The following is a 20,981-nucleotide window of genomic DNA, read 5'->3' on the forward strand; positions in this document are numbered from 1 at the left end:
GGCCCGGCAGGGGGCGCCAGAGAGCGACCACAACAAACGCCCTCCCGGCCGTCGCCGTTTCCCGGCGACGGCGGCGCTGATTGGTGGCGGCGGGCGGCCGGCAGCGATGAGAGGCGCCTTGCCATTGGTCCGCAGGTGCCGGCCGGGGGGGTGGGGAGGGGGAGGCGGAGGGTATATGTGGAGGGAGCGGAGCCGGCGGAGCGCAGGCACCAGGGGAGCGGGGACGGCTGGCTGGGCGCCGGCGGTGTCCGGGCGTGGGCGGCGGCGGCTGGGGGACGGCGGGCGTATCTCAGCCTGTAGCGACAGCTGCGATTCCCCGCCAGCAGCAGCCGCTCCGGGTGTCCGTGGCAGCGGCGGCGCTGGCTGGCCCCAGCCATGCTGTGCTATGTGACCAGGCCGGACGCGGTGGTGATGGAGGTGGAGGTAGAGGCGAAGGCCAACGGCGAGGACTGCCTCAACCAGGTGAGGGGCCGCGCCGCGCTCTCCTCCCCGCCGCCCTCCCGCCCCGCCGCCTTCCAGGGGTTCCAGAGCTGGGGGGGGGGGGGGGGGGGGTAGCGGTGACCGTTGGGCAGCGCAGACCGTTGGTGCCTGACAGGCGCGCGCGACAGCCGGCGGGCGCGCGTCACCCCCTCCGCGAGCCACCGCGCCTGGGCGGGGAGGGGGGGGGCACGGCCTCGCCAGCTCGCGGCGCCCCCGGCGCGCGCCCCGGCCGTTGAGGGCGGCGGCGGCGCAAGCCTGCGCAGCGGCGGTGGGGCGGGGAGCAGCCGCAGCCCCCCCCCCCCCGCTTCCCTTCTGTTTTGGTGTGCGTCCCCCTCCCCGCTCCATGTTGGATGCAGAGGTTGCTGCATCCCCCGCCTCGGGGCTCTCCGGCCCTTCTACCTTCTCCTTTACGGCGCCTGTGGGAAGGGCAGGCGGGGGAGCCTGGGGAAGGCCTCGGCCTCGTCTCTGCAGCTTGCTCTAACTGTCCCTGGGGTGGGGGGCACAGTGGGACCCGCCTGGCCGGGGTGACGCCGCCCGGGCGGTGCCGAGATGGTCCCCGTGGCCTGCTGGGGCCGTGCGGGCCGAAGCTGTCGTCCAGGTGCTTTCGTCCTTCTGTTGCCACCGCCTCGGTGTGGCTGCGGCGGCTGCCGTGAGGATGCTGGAGAGAGCCAAACATAGCAGCCCAGTTTCTTGGTGGCATCTAAATAAAACTTGTGGGTTATACTTTTTTTTCTCCTTCTTTCCTAGTAAGTGCTATTGGCTGTGATGTTGAATAACAGATATTCTCCTCTCTTGGAAATCCACTGACCCTCTTAAGTGCCTGTCCTGGGGATGAGGAGGGGGGAGGAATTTGACCAGGGAAGTCCATGTGGTTTTTCAACTAGTGGAGAAGTCTCCCAGTTTATTCACAGTATTTGTCTACATGCTGTTTTGAATGCAACTTAAAATCCAAGTAATTAAGTAATCTTTTGTATGAAGGTGCTTACAGCAGGATTTTTTTGTGTTAAGTGAGCAGTCTGGAACAGTACTTGATTTGGGTGCGTTTTTTCATCATTATGTTGTAGCCTCATTATAAAGAACCTCTTTCTTTCAGGTTTGCAGAAGGTTGGGAATTATAGAAGTTGATTATTTTGGACTGCAGTTCACTGGCAGCAAAGGGGAGATTCTGTGGCTGAATTTGAGGAACAGGATCTCCCAGCAGATGGATGGTTTAGCCCCTTACCGATTGAAATTAAGAGTCAAGTTTTTTGTAGAGCCGCATCTTATCTTACAAGAACAGACAAGGTAAGGTAAAGATGGTTGTAAGTAGATTTAATTTATTGTTTTGTTTTCAGTTTCTGTAACTTATGAAGGTGATTACACACTGGTTTTATTTCTTCCATCTTCTGGTAATACTTGACTTTTCTGTGGAGTTTCAAAACCTTAGTGTTATACATGTATTAATCCTTTTTTTGAGAAAAAAGATAATAAAACTGGTAATACTTCAAGTATTGTGTAGCTACCAGTAAGCAATGAGTGTAGGTAGTTCCATGAGCACTTAGTGCTCGAAGTGGGAGAAACTAAGCTAGCAGTAGCAAATTATTTATATGGTATTTGTATGTCCGATAGTAACCCCTGTTCAGTGGTGTTACTCTAGGTCATTCTAAACCACTGGTACAGAAAAGCAGGAAACAATTCCTTCCACAGAGCAAAAAAACTTGCTGAATTCCTTTTTGTCTGGTATTATGTTACAGTAACTTTCAAATAGCTACAGGCCCTTTGAGGCTACAAAAGAAACAGCTGTTTTGCTGCTTCTGTAGCCAGTCCTCTTAACTAAATTGTTATGCTCTTAGCCAGTTGTAATCATTAGTGTTCTAAGACTAGTAGTGAACATTTGCTTTTACTCCTTGAGTTTGATTACTGTGTGAATTGCAATTGAGTTATCTTTAAAGAAAGCTGTGCACATACATATTTAATGCTGACCTTTCAACTGATTTTTCCTGTTAGTTTTAGATTGTATAGTTAATATAAATGGGGCAAACTGAAATCTAGTGTCTATGTGATAATGCCAGAACATGTTTTCACTACTCACCTTAACTTGGTGCTTTCAGAATTAAGACCATGGATACAATGTGGTTGTTCTGCACAGAATATTTGTCTGAAGAGTTTGGTCAGAAGCTGACAGTGTGATTTGGTGTTTATTTCATAGGAAAAAAGCTTTGAGTTCAGAACATGCATATATTGTTTTATTTTTTTGAACTAATGTGCAAGGGAGAGGCTTTTGGGGAGCAGTGGTTTCAGCTCATCAATCTGGTCGAAGTTTTCAGAATGCTATGGAGTTAGATCATAGTTGTCCTATGTAATAGCTTTAGTTAGGCAAATGCATTCTAACCGAATTCCAGTTTTGATGTACCTTATTTTGGAAAAATTCTGCTATCCATTGCATATCTTTGGGCTCTTTTTGAGTATTTGCCTTAAAGAAATTTGTCCTCTCATTTAAATATTCTCAATGAACAAAGGAGCAACACAATTTCATACCTGATGAGGCAGAAGAGATTACCCTGAGTGTGTTGGATGTGTCTCCACACACAGTTCAAACTAGGGTGAATCTGAGGAAACTTAAAGCTGATATGATTGGCATTTTGATGCTATCCTTGATGAATGTTTGTTGAACTTCACAAGGTTTTTGCAGCACACCGGTGTTCTGCCTTCAACACTGTCAATGCAAGACTTGGCAGGTTGTGCCAGTTACAGAGCTTGAACTGGTGAAACATATCCCAAGGGCCTAAAAGACAGGTTGTGTAGCTAGAATGTAACAAGAGCTCTTATATGTACATCAAAGTAGCAAGTACTTCTCCACTATAAAGATGACTTTAAAAGGTTGTAGGTGGGACCAGCTTTCTTTTCTGGATGAATGAAGACTGTTCTAAGCTAATATTTTTAACAAACAATTTTAAAATTGGCTCAGTCATCAGAAGAGTTCTATTAAAATTCTGCTCTGGAAATAATTATGTATAATTTTGAAGAGCAAGAGGCTCTAAAACTAGTACTTAATGTCACTCTGTCTGGCAAATATGAATAGTCCTGAGGCTTCAGCTAAGCTGTTCAGTCTGCATTTGGAGTATTTTTAGTGTTCTTACTAAAAACAGATACGAGTTGTAAAATGGTTTGCAATAGCTGCCTTTTAGTTGTGTATGCCCAGTAGCCTACATGCAGCAGGCCTAGAATTCCATAGTGCCTCTGATTAATGTATATCTCTGTAGTGCTGACACTGAGTTTCAGTAGATTTACCCTTTTTTTTTCTCAGGTCTGCTTGAGGATTTACATATGCACATAACTGTGCATTCATATTTACTTTGCATGTAAGCATGTGTGGTATCGAGAAGACAAAAAACTTGTTAAACATGTCACTGAACTTTAAATCAATAGGTATATCATTGAATTGCAAGGACTAGCTGTACAGTAACAGCTGACACCTTGTTTCGTACCTTTACTTGCAAAGTCACTGTGCTGGTTGATGAAGAAATAGTGATGGGGGTATCCTTGGTTCCCTTTAGCAGTTATGTCCACAGCTGATGTGCAGCGTGTTTCTGGCAGAGCTGTTGCCTTCTGGTCACTTGTGTGAAGAATGCTGAGGAAGTCTTTTACTTGATGGCTCTGATGCTGTTTTTATGTATAAATTAGATGCATGTTGAGACTGCTTTTGAAATCTGGAAAGCTGCAAGTAATTCTAAATTTTGTTGATATGCTTCATCATGATAATAGCAAATGTTGTGACTGAGTTGTAACCAGTTTTTTTCTGTGTACTTTGGAAGCTTTGTTAACTCCAGTTGTACTACTTCATTAGAGATCCTTGTCTTGCACTTAAAACTCAGGTGTATGTTTGTAGCAATTTAATGTTCAGGTTTCTACATGCTGTGTGAAAAGCTGCTCTGGCAACTGAACATCAGCCTCTGCTTCTGGTATCTTTAATCAGTGTGCAATCCAGTGGAAGATCGCAACCTTGTGCATTTTAATCTTGTGCAAGGGAACCTTCTTGCTACTGAGCGCAAAGGCAGAGGAGGTTATAATTGTAGCTTTGACCACGATGGCAAGAAACCACCTTCACTAAGTGCTTTGTGAATGGAAGAATTGCATGGAAAAAAACCCCTTCTTACTACACTTTCTTTCCTTCTACAAGGTTAAAAGTGGTTTATTTCTATTGTTCTTTGGATCTCAATTTCTAAATTTTTATTTGACTGCCTGGTACTGAATTTCACTGCAGGATTTTGTAGTTTGGAGTTGTTTTCAGTGGAATGAAGGAGCTTCAGTGCAAGAATGCTATTCAAATTTAATCTGCTGCTGTCAACTAGAGTTTTACAAACAAGTCTGAAATGTGAATGGTGTGTTTGTTTAGAGAGGTTTCAGTAACTCTGTTTTTTTAATGGAGAATCACATCAGCTTGAAAAGGACTGCCATCTTTTTGCTTAGATATGTGTGATTGTCCAAGATCTAGGTCATGAGTTCTGGCTTATGTCATGTTCGTTTTCACTGTTTTCTCTGTTTCTTGATAGGTAATGCAACAGGTAGTAAACCAAGTAAAAAGCCGTTCTTTTGTCAGAATGATTTAAGGGTGGTTTTCGTATCGAATTTTACGAAGCACCGAATCGCAGCGAGGAGCTGGAGCTCGGGGAAATGATCATAGGTCCCCAGCCGGGATTTTCAGGAGGCTTTTTGGCGGGGGCGGAGACGGCCCCCGTGCTCCCGGCGGGCCGGGAGGAGCCGCGCTGCGGCGGGTGCGGCCCCGCGCGGTGTAACTCCAGGTCACTGACTGGCAGTAACCTCGGCTCGCGGCTACGCGGCGGGGCGGGCGAATGGGCGGCTGCGGCACGGCCCCGCAACCGCGGAGCGCCGCCCCTCATCGGCCTGCGCCTCCGCCCCGGGGCGGGAAGTCCGCCTGCTCCGGCCAAAAGCTTGTTTTGCGAAACACGTAGCAGGGAAGTCTTGAAACTCGCGTCCACCTTAACGATGAGAGTGTTTGCCGAGCTGCGCAAGAGGGTGGTTGTGCCAAACGGTCATCCCGGAGAACAATGGGTTTAAGTCTGGCAGGATAAAGTTAACGCTGCAGTGATGGCACAAAAGTACAAGTAATCTTGAAGCATTTTTGAGCAATGTAAGATTTACCCAGATGTACTTCAAAATGGGCAAAGTTATTTGTCTCGTGTAAGATGACTGGAAGTCAAATACTCATTTGAAAGCCATGCCGATTTAAAATAACATGTCAGATTCTAACAAGCCACACAATCTCACGAAGCATTCGAAAGAGCTGCATTTTGCCAGCCTTGAGATAGGTAATTATTGTTCTGAAAGCTGTTGAAAGTGGTGTGTGGTATTTCCCAGTATTTGAATTATATTTACGAAGTACATTGGGAGGGGGGGGTTCAGTGTTATCCAGTTGTATTGATGAATTAGTTAAAATTAAGAACAGCTTGTAAAGTATTTTGAGCAGTTAGATACATGTAGTAGGTAGAAAATCAGAAAAACATCCTATTATCCTATAGCATCGTCCAGCCTGTGCAGCAGTGTCGTGGCATTTGTTACAATGCAATAAAAGTCTGCTGTAATATTCACCAGGGTGAGTTTAATGCATCTGTTTGTCTAAATCAGAGTTGAATTGCAGTTGGTAACCTTTCACCCACTCTGAGAGCAAATAAGAACAAAGATACTGAGGAACATAATTGTAACTGTGCATGGCTTTGCTTTTTCATATGGAGTGGCCTTATAGCTGCTTTTAAAAACAGAATTATATTTGATTGCTAAGAGAGCTTTATCAGTACATTTTCAGGGAGAACAATAATGCCTCTTAATTTTGATTCCTTCAGACTACAGAGTTGTAAATTTACTTCATAGTAGGAAAGAGCCTTACCCTGTGGTAAAGAGTGTCATACCTCAAAGAGAACAGACAGTTCCTTGGGATGTATGCTAAGGTTCTTGCTGGTAGTCTGGCAAGAGAATGGGTTCTCTTGGCTATACTTCTAATTTAGGAATTCTTAGTAATATACAGATACTTCTATTGGTAAAGGATTGGGGTTTGTCACTTTTTCCACTGGCAGCTAAGTTTAGAGCTTAAAACTTTTAATATAGTCTTTTGATTTGTTTGCCCTGTTTTCCTTTCCTTGATTGAAGTAGTAGAAACAAAGTTTTCAGTGCTGGACTTTGAATCCTGATGTACATAATTGTCTTCAATGAGTTAAAGATAAATTAATCTTGTATTATGTATACTCTACACTTCTCATAGCACTTGTTTTGTGGGGCTGTTACTGCCAATTCAGTTGGCAATAACTAAGTGATTTGCCTCCTGTAGGAATTTCATTGAAGTGAAATACTGACACCTGTTTCTGGTAGTGCTGTTCAGTATAGTCAGCCTGCATAAATTGCTTCAGAGGGAGGCAAAAGGCAATTGATGTGATATCTAGGTTTGTGACTTTAGTTTGGTAGCTGTAGTTTTTTGTAAAAAGGGCTATCTGCTGGTATCTCCTTGCAGCTTCCCCATTCTACAGCGGCACTGTACATTTGATTTTACTACGTGTTTTAATGTGCATGTAGAAGTTAAATTGTATGAAAAGCACTGTGGCAAAAATAACAATACAAAATGAATACAAAATCACTAGTGTGACTAGTGCTGGAAGAAAGCATGTGATCCTGTTCTAATTCTAAAACTGCTTTTTCTTCCTTTGGAAAGGAAGAAATTCTGCTTGGGCAGTGACTAATGAAGTAAGCTTTGGCAAACTAATCAGTATTTCCATGTACTGTTTTGAACTACCAAACTCAAAGGAAATGTTCTGTAATTGAATATACAGGACTATCTAGCTAGCATGAGCTTCGGGGGTGGGGAACTAATGCTGGTTTAGGTTATATAGACTGTCTTTTGTACTAATGATGTCATGTGTAGAACTTGGGCTACAAGTGCAATGGAAGGTACTGCTTGTTCTTAAAGCTGCCACTAGTCGTTCAATGTCCCAACATGTCTGGCAGATGTGAAGATGACTAGAAGCTACAATAATCGATCAGTAAAGTTCAGAGTTGTGGAGATTGGTAGTGAAATGAAACTTTGGCAAGAGTAGTAATAAAGCTGCAGAATGTGCTAAGAGAATATTGGGGGGATGTAGGAAATATACCTTTTGTCTGACTGAGTTACTTGTCAAATTTATAACAGGTAATACTAATATGTTGTGTATAACTGAAATGGTGAATGATGTAGAAATAAAACCAATTAGTTTCTTATGGTGGTCAAACTAAGACATTCTACCAGCAGTGCTGTGAATGTCCTTTAGAGGACTTCAGTTAAAACAGTTCAGGTTTCAGTTTTAAAACAGTTCATTGTTTTAAAACTTGCTTTGTAAAAATTCCATTAAGCATAAAATACTAACACAGAAATAACTCCATGAAAAACCGAGTACCCTTTTACTGTACAACCTGAGTATCTTTAGAGGTGGGAAAAGCTTTAACAATTTTTTTCATTGTATCTAGATATTCCTAGAGAGAGGAGGGACAGTGGATTAAGTGCTATGAAGTGATTAGATCACAATCTAATTTACAAAAACTTACATTAATACTTTCTGGTAAGTAATAGAATCTGTAATATGGCAAGGTTTTCTACAGATGATCTGTTGGGTCCTTTAGACTTTGCAGAGTTAGATAAGGCACTGCCTCAAGGCTCCTAGTGCTTTAGTTTTGCTTGACTGTATTCAGCAAAAAAGCACATTCTTTTGCCTTTCCGTTTAAGGATCAAAAGATTTTTTTCAGTTTGGTGTGAAAAGAAAAAAATCTGCTTTTATAATCAGATTCTGGCTGGTGTCATGTTTTGAACCTTGAAGGGGGATGATTTTGCAATGGATAATAATATAACTTTGGAGAAGTGCAATCCTAGGAAGGCTGGATGGGCTACTAAGAATCTGCACTAATCAAAATCACTTTTTCAGATGCTTAAAATGTTTGCAACCCTCCCTGTCTTGGAATTTCTAGATGCTTTTCCTTTCTCAAACACTTAAGGACTCAAAGTAAGGAACAACAGTGAATTTGCTACTTGAACTTTGCTTCAGGGCAGCTGCTGTAGCAGACCAGTATGAAGTAATTCAAAAACTAATTTCACTGGCAGGCCCTGTGTTAACTAGTCTCTGACCTATTATGGGTGCAGTTCAGGCAATGGGCTTGGGCCAGCAACGGGGTTTTTAGGTGCAGACCAATGGCTTTGTGAGGTGGACTGTTAAATTATGGATGTTTGTCTTTTTTTTTTCTGACTCAACAAAATAGCTTACCATAGTGTAAGCCAGGACATGAACCTGCATAGCTTTAGTTACTTTGCAATAACTGTCCCTTAGATATGCCATACCTTTGTCCCCTTTATCAGAAACATGCAAAGTAGCTTAGTCTCTGAGATGTTTTCCCTTATGTGATAGGAGCTAGTTATGAGAAGTTACTGCATATTAGCTGTTGTGATGCTATTTCACATTGTGCCTTAAACTGGGTTGTCTACCTATGCCATCACTGGCATTTTGGTAATGGAATGTGACAAGCCATGTTTATTCTGTAGCTGTTTCTGTAATGCATCTGTATTTGCAGGAGCAATCTTTTGTTTTTCAGCTCCCCTCTTGATGTCAGTAGATCTTCCCAGCAAGGGGAGAAGACTGACTTTTCCCTGTGTAGTCAGTGCTGTTGTATGCATAAAACAAACTGAAGATACAAGCATTTAGGTGTGGTAGTTGTAAACACCCATCAGCTAATGAGAAGAAAATTGTCAGATATTTCTTTGAAACACTGTACATGTAATTAGTACATAGTTATAATGACTGGAAAACCTGTTCTGATATTAACAGGATCAGAAGAGCATGAAAAGCCATTTACTTTATGAAATGTTGATTGGAATTAAGGAAATGCCTACTATTTGAAATTCCTTTTGGCAATAGGGCTTTAGTAATTCATCAAATACTTTTGGATTTATGGACTGAGCCCCAAAAGGAGTGTGTACAGCCTGTGCATTTAAAAGCCACAGATACGCTTGTATGTGGCCCAAGCTGAAAGAGTTTTGAATTAGCAAGGTAGGAGAAAGGCATTGGAGCAGAGGTTTGGGACTTGCTCCAAGAAAAGCCTAAACAAGGAATAACCTGCTAACAGTGGAGACAACTGTACTGTCTGAAGTTCTGGTCCTCTTGCCACCTAAACTTGTATCCTGCACAGAGTGAGGATATTAGCTTCTACCAGATGCCCACTAGAACTGCTGAAGTGTAGATTGATGTCTAGACATCAGAGTGGTGCAATTAAGCACTTGTGTCATAACTGCAGTGAAGCTCTAGCATGCCTCAAACTGCTTGCAAAAGGAGGTGTTGGAGCTGTGACTTGCTGCAGGAAATGGATTGCAGGGCAGCTTATGGGATAATTGAATACCTAGTTTTTCCTGATTGCAAAAGTTCTGGATATGGGGTATCTTTAGGGCAGTATTTTCTTAGCTGCAGCATTTACCATAGTAGAGTTAAGAATGAAAACAAATTTTGCAAGTGTTGTAATTGCTCACAGTGGTGAAACAGTAGCCCTGTTTGCCCTGTTGTACATGGAACTGTAGGGTGCTACAACAGGATATACATAAGATGTTATCCAAATTTGCTGTCAGAAGGAAAGCTAATTGCTTACTGGCATCTTGAACTTCAGTAATGAGTGATTCAATATAGCCTTTTAAGAAAAGTAGATTACACTTAATTTTAGAAGTAAAATGAAAATGTCACATTTTTGTGGAAGCAAAGACAAATCCCTGTGGGTATTAGGCTTCATTTATTGAAAGATTTTTTTCAGTGGTACATAACTACTTCTGCATCTGGTTTCCATAAATATGTTGCATCTCAAGAACAAAAGCTAAAAAACTTTTTAATTATCTTCCCTGAGGGGAGATAAGGATGAATTTATAGAAGTTTAGTCGGACTATAGGGGAAATTAGAAGGCTGCTCTTAGTGTTGGTGGAAATTTTGATTTGTCTAATTAACTGACCTACTAGATAATTAAGAGCAGCTTTGCAAATTTTCCAGCTAGTTGTTGAACCTGCCTTGATCCCAAGTGTAAAGGTTGGTCTGACAAATATGCCTACACAGCAGTAGTTTTTGTACTTTATTCCACAATGCCTTTTCAGATGTTTCAAGTTACTCTAATCATGCCACTGGCAAAAGGACCATCTACCCTCTGACTGTGGTGGCAGAGGCATTTCAGCTGTGTAGAGAAAGTGTGGCTTCTCCTGTTGCATGATAGATATGTGTATGTTGTTCTGCTCTTCACAAATTTTCTTTTCTGAAATGCAGAATAATTTGTAAATGGCAACCAAAGCATTTTAAGCATAGGAAACTAATCCAAATATATTTCATTGATCTTTTACTCACTAAATTGAAATTACTAAGTGCCCTTTAAAGCAGTTCTTATTCTTAAGAACATGATATTAAAGAGCTCATTTCTTTTAATAGTGCTTTTAGATACTGTCTTCAGTTGTAGCCTTATCTTTAAGGGCCTCCATCTTATTATTCACTTACACTTTTCTTTCACTTGTGCCAGACTTTCTCTACTTGGTGTGTTCATCGCAAATTCTTGATTACCAAACTAATGGTTACAAAATGTATCTGAGATGTTTGTAATCAAGATGTTTATCAAATGACATCTTTTAACACCTTGTATAAACAAACATTTCTGATTCCATTGCAGGCATATGTTTTTCTTGCATATAAAAGAAGATCTTCTTGCGGGTAATCTTCAGTGTTCTTCAGAGCATGCAATTGAACTTAGTGCATTGTTGGCACAGATGAAGTTTGGAGATTATAACCAGAACACTGCCAAGTACAATTATGAAGAGTTGTGTGCAAAAGAGCTCACCACCACCATTCTGGAGAGGTAAAAAGAGCACAAAAATATAACCTCCTTTTTGGAGAACAAAAGCATAAGATTTTGTTATGCCCTTAATTGCTGATGCTATTGTTTACCTTGTGGTGTTAAAATAAATAATTTAGATAGTTTTGGAGGTTAAAATACAAGCTGCATGGTTAACTAATGTTCTGATTTCAGTTCATTTTTAAGCTCAATTATGAGGCTTTTTTTGTGAAAATCAAAAGCTGTTGAACTCTAGTACTTGGGTAAATATAGGTATCTAAATACTTGGAGTAGGGTAATCAAGTTACATTAGAGAAAGTAACAAGAATTTATCTGGCTTAGTACCCCTACACTGAGAAGTAAACAGGATTCCTGAAACACCTTCATAGGTCAGTTCCTGAATATCAAGAAACTTACTTTCAGTGTGTCATGCTTTTCTGAAGGTTTTTTTAGTTATGGAGTTAGTGGTTGTTCAGGTAAATACGCTGCGGGGGGTGTTAGTTGGAAAGCCTTGATTACATGTAGCTTTTTAATTGCTAAGCAAATGCACAGTATTGTCTTCTGAACATTCTTGGGATGTTTTGGTAATTATCAATTCTTTCTGGTTAATGATTACTGGAAATCCATAGTCAGATAAACACATTATTAAATGCTCCTGACCTGCTTTAACTAGGTCATCTAAAAACCCATGTTAAAACAACCTGCTGATGGTTAGGGCACATACTTGAGTTACTTCACCTATCCTTAATCTTTTTATCAACAGCATTGTTGCAAAGCACAAGGAGCTAGAAGGTGTAAGTCAAGCTTCTGCTGAATACCAGGTTCTACAGATTGTTACGACACTGGAGAACTACGGGGTAGAGTGGCACTCAGTGAGAGATAGTGAAGGGCAAAAACTCCTTATTGGTGTTGGACCTGAAGGCATATCCATCTGTAAAGATGACTTGAGTCCTATCAACAGGTATGTGTTTTGTGGAACCTTTTTCATCTTCCATTTTTCAGAAGTACTGAGCACACCTCTAATTTTTACATAAATGTACAAAACTGTTTTATGAATTACTAAAAGGAGCTATAGGAATGTAGGGTCTGAGGACACTACGTGCTTATAATCAAGACTACAACTGGCCTTAATACTCTTGATTTATATGTATTTTTGAGGCAGCATCTTCAGTCCAGCATTACAGACAACAGTTGGAGATCATTGTAACTTCTGATAAAAGTGCACCGTAGTAGTTTGTGGAAAATGCCCTTATTCTTAAAAGCTAAATAACTTTTCTTTCTTTTAATATTCACTTACAGGATTGCTTATCCTGTTGTTCAAATGGCAACTCAGTCTGGGAAGAATGTGTATCTGACTGTTACCAAGGAGTCTGGTAATAGTGTAGTTCTCTTGTTTAAGATGATCAGTACAAGGGCAGCAAGTGGACTCTACAGAGCAATTACAGAGACGCATGCATTTTACAGGTCAGTATTGCCACTAGAGTCAACTGCTGCTGCTCTTCTCCACAGTATTTGAATTAAGTGCTTAAGCAACTAGCAGTCAAACTTCATTGTCTTTGCAGCCTCTACTTTCCCTAAGTCCACAAGCTGAACAGGTTTTTGCTGCTTTCCATTTTGTGGGGTGGGAGTACAAGACAACAAAAATTTCTCAGTCTACCAGTATGAATAACAGCACTTCAGAATATAACTTACTGTGTTCTTTGATGCTTCATAAACAATACATACTTTTTTGCCCCTATGTAAGAGGGAGGATGAGAGAGCAAAGGAGAAGAAAGATCCTGTCTTTGAGAATATGTAGGTATAGTTCACAGGCACATGTACTCCTTGATTCTCTTTATTTGGCTCCTCCAGTTGCTAGAAGTTATCTGTATGCCACCTTCCCATCCCATGTATTTAAATCTTCCTACACTTCCCATCCCATGTATTTAAATCTTCCTACAATTCCTCTATCCTTGCTCACATGCCCAGGATTTTGTTTCATGCCAGCAGCATTGTCTTGATCCTAGTGTTCTTTGAGGTAGGGATCCTAGACTCATTTGTCGATGGCTGATTTTTTTAAACCCGTTTTCATTCCTACTGTGATGTCCAACACTCATCAGTAGAACTGTCAAAGACACTTAGCGGTGTTTTCTCTAAATTAACTACCACATATCAGTTTCAATTACTTTGTAAGAGAAGAATTGGACTTAAAGCTGAGGGAAGTACATATACTAGGCAAAGACTTGTCCAGCTTCTCAAATTAGGTTATTCTAATACAGTTACAGCAATTAACATCAGCCGGTTGCCTTTCTAACCACTGCTTATTTTGTGAGCCTGATGTTAAGCATGTCTTGTTCTGCTCTGTAATTACATGCCCTTGCACTGCTGTTTTGCCCTCTTCAGACTTTTTTCCAGGCAATTAAAGCATTATATAACTTACAGTCCTAACTTTTTGATCTTTGTCTCTGCTTGTAACTTCTGCTGTCCTTCACAGTTTCTGATTTTAATTTAAGCAGAATTTTAGCTAGGCAATAGCATTTGGCCATAAGCTTAGATCTTGGACCTTAGACCCAGTGAGGCTGTAGTCCTTGTGTTCTGGGCTTGCATTTTCTCTCCTACACTGTCTAGAGAAGTGATAGGCCTTAATAGGCTTCTGCAGATTTAACTGTACCACTGAAATATGTGAAAGCATGCTTAGGGTGGCTGTAATGCTCAGTGGCAAATAGAGATGGCTCAGCTTAATTCTCTGTGCTGCATTCACACTGGTTCCCTTCAGATATAATACTAGTATATAAAGTACTGAGAAGAAATTTGGTTAAAGATGTTACTTGACTGTATGCTAAAAATTGAGAACCTGTCTAAAGAAAGAGGTGTTATTCCAGAGACTACTAATTGGAATTCTTTAATGCAGTGCTTGGAAATTATCATGTAAAGAGGTGTTGCCAAGCTGAACTGTGGATTCAGAAAGCATTGGCTATTTATGTTAGCATAATGCCTTAAGTCCCTTCCATAGGCTGACTCCATTTTACCAGACACTTCACACTTTTGAAGATGTAGAATAACTGTCGCTTTTTCATTTTACACTTTTCAAAGTGGAGCTGTCATACAAACAACATTCAGGAGCTTAAATACTACCTCAGACTGCTCTTACTGCTTTAATTTCAGTGCTGTTACTTCAACTTTGGGAACAAATTATTGTAGGGATAGGTTTATTGGTATTAACTAACCAAGTTTGCATTTGTTGTGTTGTTTTATAGGTGTGACACTGTCACCAGTGCTGTCATGATGCAGTATAGTCGAGACTTAAAGGGCCACCTAGCATCTCTATTCCTGAATGAAAACATTAATCTGGGTAAAAAATATGTCTTTGACATTAAAAGAACATCAAAAGAAGTTTATGATCATGCAAGGCGAGCTCTTTATAATGCTGGCATTGTGGATCTTGTTTCAAGAAGTGACCAAACCCCACCAAGTTCCCCCCTTAAGTCTTCAGAAAGTAGCATGAACTGTGACAATTGTGAGGGTCTTAGCTGCCAACAAACAAAAGCTCTGCAAGAGAAGTTGCGGAAGCTAAAGGAGTCCATGCTTTGTATGGTGTGTTGTGAAGAAGAAATAAATTCGACCTTTTGTCCCTGTGGCCACACAGTATGCTGCAAGACCTGTGCTGCCCAATTACAGGTAATTGCAATGCCATTAAGATGCGAGTTAGCAAATGTGTGGAAGTTTGGGTTTTCTGTATACTTAACAGCCATGGATTAATAAGTTTACATTGATGTTCTAGGAAAACTTATTCTTAAAATTTTGTTTGTGGTAAACTAATTCCAAAGAACATTATGTTTAAATGATGTGTTTGAAAGGTAAGTTTTAGCTGTGTGAACTTGACTTGCGGTGAGAGTAAGAGTTAGCTGCATGTTTCTCTCAATACCCTGTTTTAAATACGGAGGTTATGGAAGAGTGCTCTGTTACTGTGTACATGGAGAGAATTCTCCAGTAAGTGTAGAGACTCTCAAAGTATGAAGTAAACTAATTTGCTAATGTTTTTCCTTTCCAGTCGTGTCCTGTTTGCAGATCTCGTGTAGAGCATGTCCAGCATGTGTACTTGCCAACCCACACCAGTCTTCTCAATCTGACTGTGATATGATCTACGTATACACTTTAAACCCATCATGTACTTTTTAAACTGCACTAATATGAAATGCAACCATTGATTGTGAAGAAAGCAATCGCTCTGGCACCTATCCACGATCAAAAGCAAAAATACTGCATTTTTGAACATAAATATTCTTTGTTCAGCATGTCCAAACTGGTTTGGGACATCTTTTGAGAGCAGAAGTGTAATCAATTCATGTTACTTAAAAGGAGAATGATGTGTAAGTTTGTAGCATGGCAGTGTTGCCAAAAAGCTAGGTAACCCTGGAGAAATGTGGTGTATGTATAGTGATATACCCAGCGAGAGCAATGCAGCCTTTTGTTTTACACTCTCTAAATCCTTTTTTAGTACAGTCACTCCATTTATTTTAATAGTAAGACTAGCTTTTACAGGTATCAGTTAGTATGGCTCATAGTTTCTGCTTTTAGTAAACTGCTTTAAAGAGGAGAGAACTTCTTTTTAAAAACATTGGTTCTTAAACTAAAGTTACAATGCTTCATCAAGCAGCTGTGTTTAATTTGGAATTCTGTGAAATAGCAAACAATTCTGAGAGTAGCTTTGGAAGGGTAGGACAAGTTTGTTAACCTGCAAGTGTTGAGGAGGGTGGGTCAGGAAAGTCTTCAGGTTGGTGATGTCCTGTGGAAACACTGTTACAGGACTCCCTTCACAGCCCTCGGTGGGCAAGGTACTCCCAGGTTTCCTGCATCCAGCTTGGCTGGTGGTCTTGGGAGCTGCAGTCAGCTGCCCTTCAACTTGGCTTTATTTTTGGAGACTGATTTTTGAACTATTAAACATGTACCATTAACTCCTAAAATAAGGGTTGTGTATAATTTTAAATGCTTTCTTCAGTTAACATCTTTACTGGGTAGGTCATTTCCTGCTAAGATGTTCTTAATCTCCACCCCCCTACTTGGGCATTTTGGATTCTGGTTTCCTAGTGTATTCTCCAGGGTACAGAGGGAACTAAGAGACCATGTTTGGGTGCAATACTGGCTTAATCAAAGCTAGAAAAGTACACTGTCACTTTACTGAAATTTTCTGACTATACTTTTCATATTGCCTTAATGTAGCAGTAATGTGTGTTTATGCATCTGTTTCTTTGCACAGACATTTTGTCAAATATTAAAACTCTACTTTTTTATGACACATTAGCATATAAACCTTACTCTAAGAGGGTATTTATTTTTTCACTTTGTAAAGAAAATTTTGTTTCCTCATGAAGCAAGAGCTTTGTCCTATATAGTAGGCAACTTCTGTCTTTTTATATTCAGATTAATAAAGGACTTGAAAAATCTACTTGTGTTATTGATAAGGCTTTAATTTTGTTCTGAAACTCATCTGAGGCATTACTGAACTGAATATCCAGTATGAAGTATTTTCATGTTTACAGTCTTGAATGCTGTGTTGTGTGTTAAGAGGGAATGAAGTTTCCTCAGGTGTGGGCAAGTTTCAAGGGAGGGAAGAAAACTGACATGGTGTAACTACCTTTGCTCAGGCAGTCTACTTTTAAAACAGCTGATATATTCCAACTGTAAAATAGCCTTCAGAATTAACTTTGTGAAGGACTTTCCTACTGTAAATTGCCCCAAAGATATGGAATAGATTCCAGTGAGATGAGATAAATAAAAATGCAGCTTGAGAGTAGAGATGTGGAGTTTCAGCAATCCTGTCCAGGAAAGATCTTAATTACAGCTGTGTTGGTGTCTTTTTTGAGAAACTATTCATATTTACTAACTTATGACTCTGCTTTCACATTCTTGAAGAGATGGTGCTTGAGCACTTCCAGCATGGTCCTCTGGCTTACCCCCACCAGTAAGTGCAGGACATCAAAGCTCTCTGGAATCCACCTCTATTCTGGCGAGTGTGAACTGAACTCACTTAACTATGACCTTTTAAAATGAATTTATTGCTATTTAAAACAGCTTATTGTAGAGTAGCATGTCCTGTTGTCAAGACTGTTCATCAGGCATTGAAGCTTGAGGACCTGGGCCTAAAATTCAGGCTAGCTCTGAAACACTGCTGATCAGGGAAGGGGGAAGGTGGCTGGCAATGAATTCTGAATGCAAGAGCTGTTTATCTCAATGTCGAGTGCACCAGGTGCAAGATAACTTACCCTTTGAAAGATGGAAATTTCATCTCTTGGCAAGCAGGTGCTGCTGAATTCACTTTCGAGAGTGATAAAAGTTCTGAAGAAAAGTTGTGTTGTCCCTATAAGCCGTTTACAGGAAAGAATAGGTGCACACACAGGTGTACCAGTGTAATGCTAAACCAAACCTTCCTCACTTCCCAGGATGACTTTGTTCTGTGCTAACAGAATTATGTTAGCAACATCTAATCCATCATCCTATGACAGCTGGCTGAAATGGATTGTAAATTAATATAAATAGATGTTAATACAGGCATCTGATTTAAAGCATTCAACCAGATCAAGCTGTTAAAGTAGGCAAGTGTTAACTCCAGGTCCTTGTAATTAAATTGGCTGCATAATTAGACATCCCTAATAAAAATAATTCCAGTAGTTAGAACTCTAATCGAGGTGGGGCTTGACAGGTCGTATGGCACGGCTGGAATTCAGGCAAAGCCTGTGACTTCCGTAAACATCATCTGCCTCGTCTTGAAAAGCCGGGCAGAGGACGGGGCAGAGGTGCCACGGTGCGGGTCCAGGCAAGAGCCTGGTGAGGCCTGGCTGTACCTGAGGCTGCGGGGAGCCTGGGTCGCTGCGGGGGAAGGAGAGCGTGGGGCACAAGGTGCGGTGCTGTGCTCCGGGTTTGTTGTTTTTCCAATTAAGAGGGGTGAGAGTGGTATGTAGGCATGCTCCACCACCAGTGTGGTTTTAACAGAATGCTGTTACCCGTTCTGAGAACTGAGCACCAGGTAACCTCTTCGGAAGGTTGCAAGTCACTAAATGCCTCACTTAGTCTGTATGTAAGATCTAATGGGATGCAAACCAATGTACGAACAGCTCTGATTTGTTCACGGGCAGCTTTCTTCAGAAGCATTGTTTGAACGGAGTTGATCACACTATGCTAGAAAAGTTTTGCTTAACCATCCAAAATTGCTGCGGTATGCGTTGCTCAATGTTTGCTGTTCCAGCACACGGTTTCTTAGAAGAGGTATTGTGTCCAGTCCACGTGAGCTGCCAAGAGCTGCGGGGGGCATAAAAGAAACAATAGGAAGTCTTGAACCCTGTGTGCCACGTAGCCACGCTGCAGAGTCAGGTCTTGTTCGCCAAAGTGCTGTTCTTTCTCCTAAGAAACTTCATCTGAATGTTGTAATGGATGGTAGTGGAGAAAAAACAAAACCCCAAAACAAACAAACAAACAAACAAAACCCCCCAAAACAGAATAGTTTGTGGGAACAACTGGGGTTTGTGTCCTTTATGCTGCTTCTTCGGGAGCAGGAGGATTGATCGCAAAGCTTCCTTCGGTGCCTCTCGCCTTATGTGAGCGTAGCTGTGCGTACCAGGCACTCATAATGAAGCCAGCTCTTATACCGGTATTTGCTACCCAAAGCTAGTACAACTTGGCAAGAAAACTCGCAGAAAATTCAGTTCTCATTTGTCTTCAAAGTTGCAATGCAGCTGCTGTAATCCCATCGGGTGTGTGCAATGTCATTTTTAAAGGCTATAGTCTTGGGTTTCTGCTCCAAGCACCTAAATGGGAAAAACTCGCCTTCAGAGACAGCGTGGCTTGCTGGGTAAATTTAAGCATGGGAGCCCTGTTAGTTCCTTGGACCTCCTGACGGTAGAATAGCATTCAAAAGCGGCTGTGTGGAGAGAGGGTTGTGAGTTTGAACTGGAGGAGAGACACTCTCACTACAATACTGTTATACTTAAATGTTATTAATAAAGAAGACAGGGATTTAGCAATAACTACACCTGCTCTACTAGTGCTGGGAACTCCCAGCCCTCCACTGGTATCTGCTTGCCTTTCATCTTCCCTTCACTGCATCAAGATCTCTGCTTACGGAGAGCTCGGCCTGCCAGGGACTACAAAGGCAGGATGTCTGAGTTGGTTAAGTTGCAACTGTTACAAAAGCACAGCTCTATCCTCCAGCAAGTAGTCGCTCATTTCAAGGTTCGTACAAATGTTGAAATGCTGAAGACCTGTAGCATGAAGCCTTCTGTATTTTGAAATTATTTTGATTTCTTCCCCAACTGCCATAAAAGCATGTACACAGCAGCATTCATATATTTGAAGATTTATTTCCTTGCTAAATCAGCACTGTTGCATTGCTAACGCAATGCCCTTGGGGGAAAATTCTCATCCGTCAGCCTACGCTGTTTCACTTCACAGCAGCACACTGGCATGTTGATCAAAGACGGGGGAAAATTACAGCTCAGATTTCCCATATACGGTTTTAAACAACCAAACTTCCCATGGAGTGTTAAAATTACAAATTGACAAATCTTAGCTTTAGTAATGCCTGGTCAAATATCCTTCTTGACTTTCCACACCCACCCTGATTTCACTGAGCACACGCCATAGTGCCAGGCAAGGGCCTCGGTCACCTTTGTACCCATGGATTCAGCCAGCAGGAGGGGAGAAAATTCACAACCAGGGCAAACTGCCAGAAGAGAGGCGGACTTTCCGTGGCAGGGCCTGAGCACAGCGTTGCTGGAGGAAGCCTGGGCAGGGAGTTCCCCGCGGGCTCCTGGTGCAGGGTGCAGGGTCCGGGGCTGTGTCTGCCCCCGGGACAGGCGGCCCGACAGGGAGCGCTGCTGGCCCTCAGGAGGGGGTTTGGGCGAGCAGTAGTCCAGGAGAGACAGGACAGGGGATGAGACATGATGGGGCAGGCAAGCCACTGCTGGACTGGGAACTCCCTGGGGAAACTCCCACTGGAGCACATTCCAGGCAGGCCACAGCCGAACATCCCCGTCTGCAAGGAGCTCATAACTTCAAGGTAAACCACCAGCTGGAGCCCCTTGGCTCAACACTATCTTACTGGGTGGCAAAAGCTATCACGGTTTCAGGTTCTTCTAGTTTCCTGCAAAGGGTGGTGTGAGCTAGGAAGAGGCACCAGGAGGAACAGAGGAAGGGCTCTCAGAGCCCCAGCTAAAAGAATCACTGGTTGGTGCAGTAGCGGGAAAACACAAACTGTGGTAACTCTGAAAACTCAGTGGGAATCATGATTCCTCTCCGTGTGAGAGCGGGATGTCAGGGATCCAGAAGAGTGAACGGGGCTGGTGCTCCCCTACGCTCAGAGATGGTGCGCAAGGTTCAGCCTGACCTCCTGTTCCTGCCGGGACTGGGGACTTGCGGGGGCTGGCCAGCGGCTAACTTTCACCGCAGTCACGTGTACACCAAGTTCCCGAAAGAAAAAGGTCAAGCAAACAAACCATACCAACTTACGGAGAATGTAACAACAGGCCACTTGCTGATTTCTCGCCAACTAAAATGTAGAATCCTTTTTGGCTGCTTGGAGGCTGGGGGAGGGTGAGACACGAGTGGGAGGGAAATCAGCCTGCCCCTGAAAGCTGATGCCTTTCTCTGCCTTCACTTTGACCCTCTCCTGA

At 42.2% G+C, this 20,981-nt stretch overlaps 1 protein-coding gene across 2 annotated transcripts; it reads left to right on the top strand.

The window, feature by feature from the left end:
- The first annotated feature begins 375 nt into the window (after positions 1-375).
- Positions 376-16,262, top strand: MYLIP (myosin regulatory light chain interacting protein). 2 transcript variants are annotated; one of them, XM_075705555.1, is made up of 7 exons: positions 376-462; positions 1,574-1,764; positions 11,176-11,361; positions 12,101-12,298; positions 12,637-12,801; positions 14,574-14,994; positions 15,368-16,262. In XM_075705555.1, the coding sequence occupies exons 1-7, from the start codon at positions 376-378 to the stop codon at positions 15,455-15,457; spliced, it is 1,338 nt and encodes a 445-aa protein (XP_075561670.1). In that variant the 3' UTR covers positions 15,458-16,262. The 2 variants fall into 2 exon arrangements, with proteins under 2 accessions (XP_075561670.1, XP_075561671.1); XM_075705556.1 differs by lacking the exon at positions 12,637-12,801.
- The last annotated feature ends 4,719 nt before the right edge of the window (positions 16,263-20,981 follow it).

Source organism: Pelecanus crispus, chromosome 2 (assembly GCF_030463565.1).
Source record: "Pelecanus crispus isolate bPelCri1 chromosome 2, bPelCri1.pri, whole genome shotgun sequence".
NCBI classification, from domain to species: domain Eukaryota; kingdom Metazoa; phylum Chordata; class Aves; order Pelecaniformes; family Pelecanidae; genus Pelecanus; species Pelecanus crispus.

Bases quoted from the DNA above. Each gene is read 5' to 3' on its own strand.
- MYLIP (XM_075705555.1), top strand. From the start codon at position 376: ATGCTGTGCTATGTGACCAGGCCGGACGCGGTGGTGATGGAGGTGGAG. The intron at 11,362-12,100 runs GTAAAAAGAGCA...TTTTATCAACAG, and splicing joins ACCACCACCATTCTGGAGAG to CATTGTTGCAAAGCACAAGG. The intron at 12,299-12,636 runs GTATGTGTTTTG...ATTCACTTACAG, and splicing joins GACTTGAGTCCTATCAACAG to GATTGCTTATCCTGTTGTTC.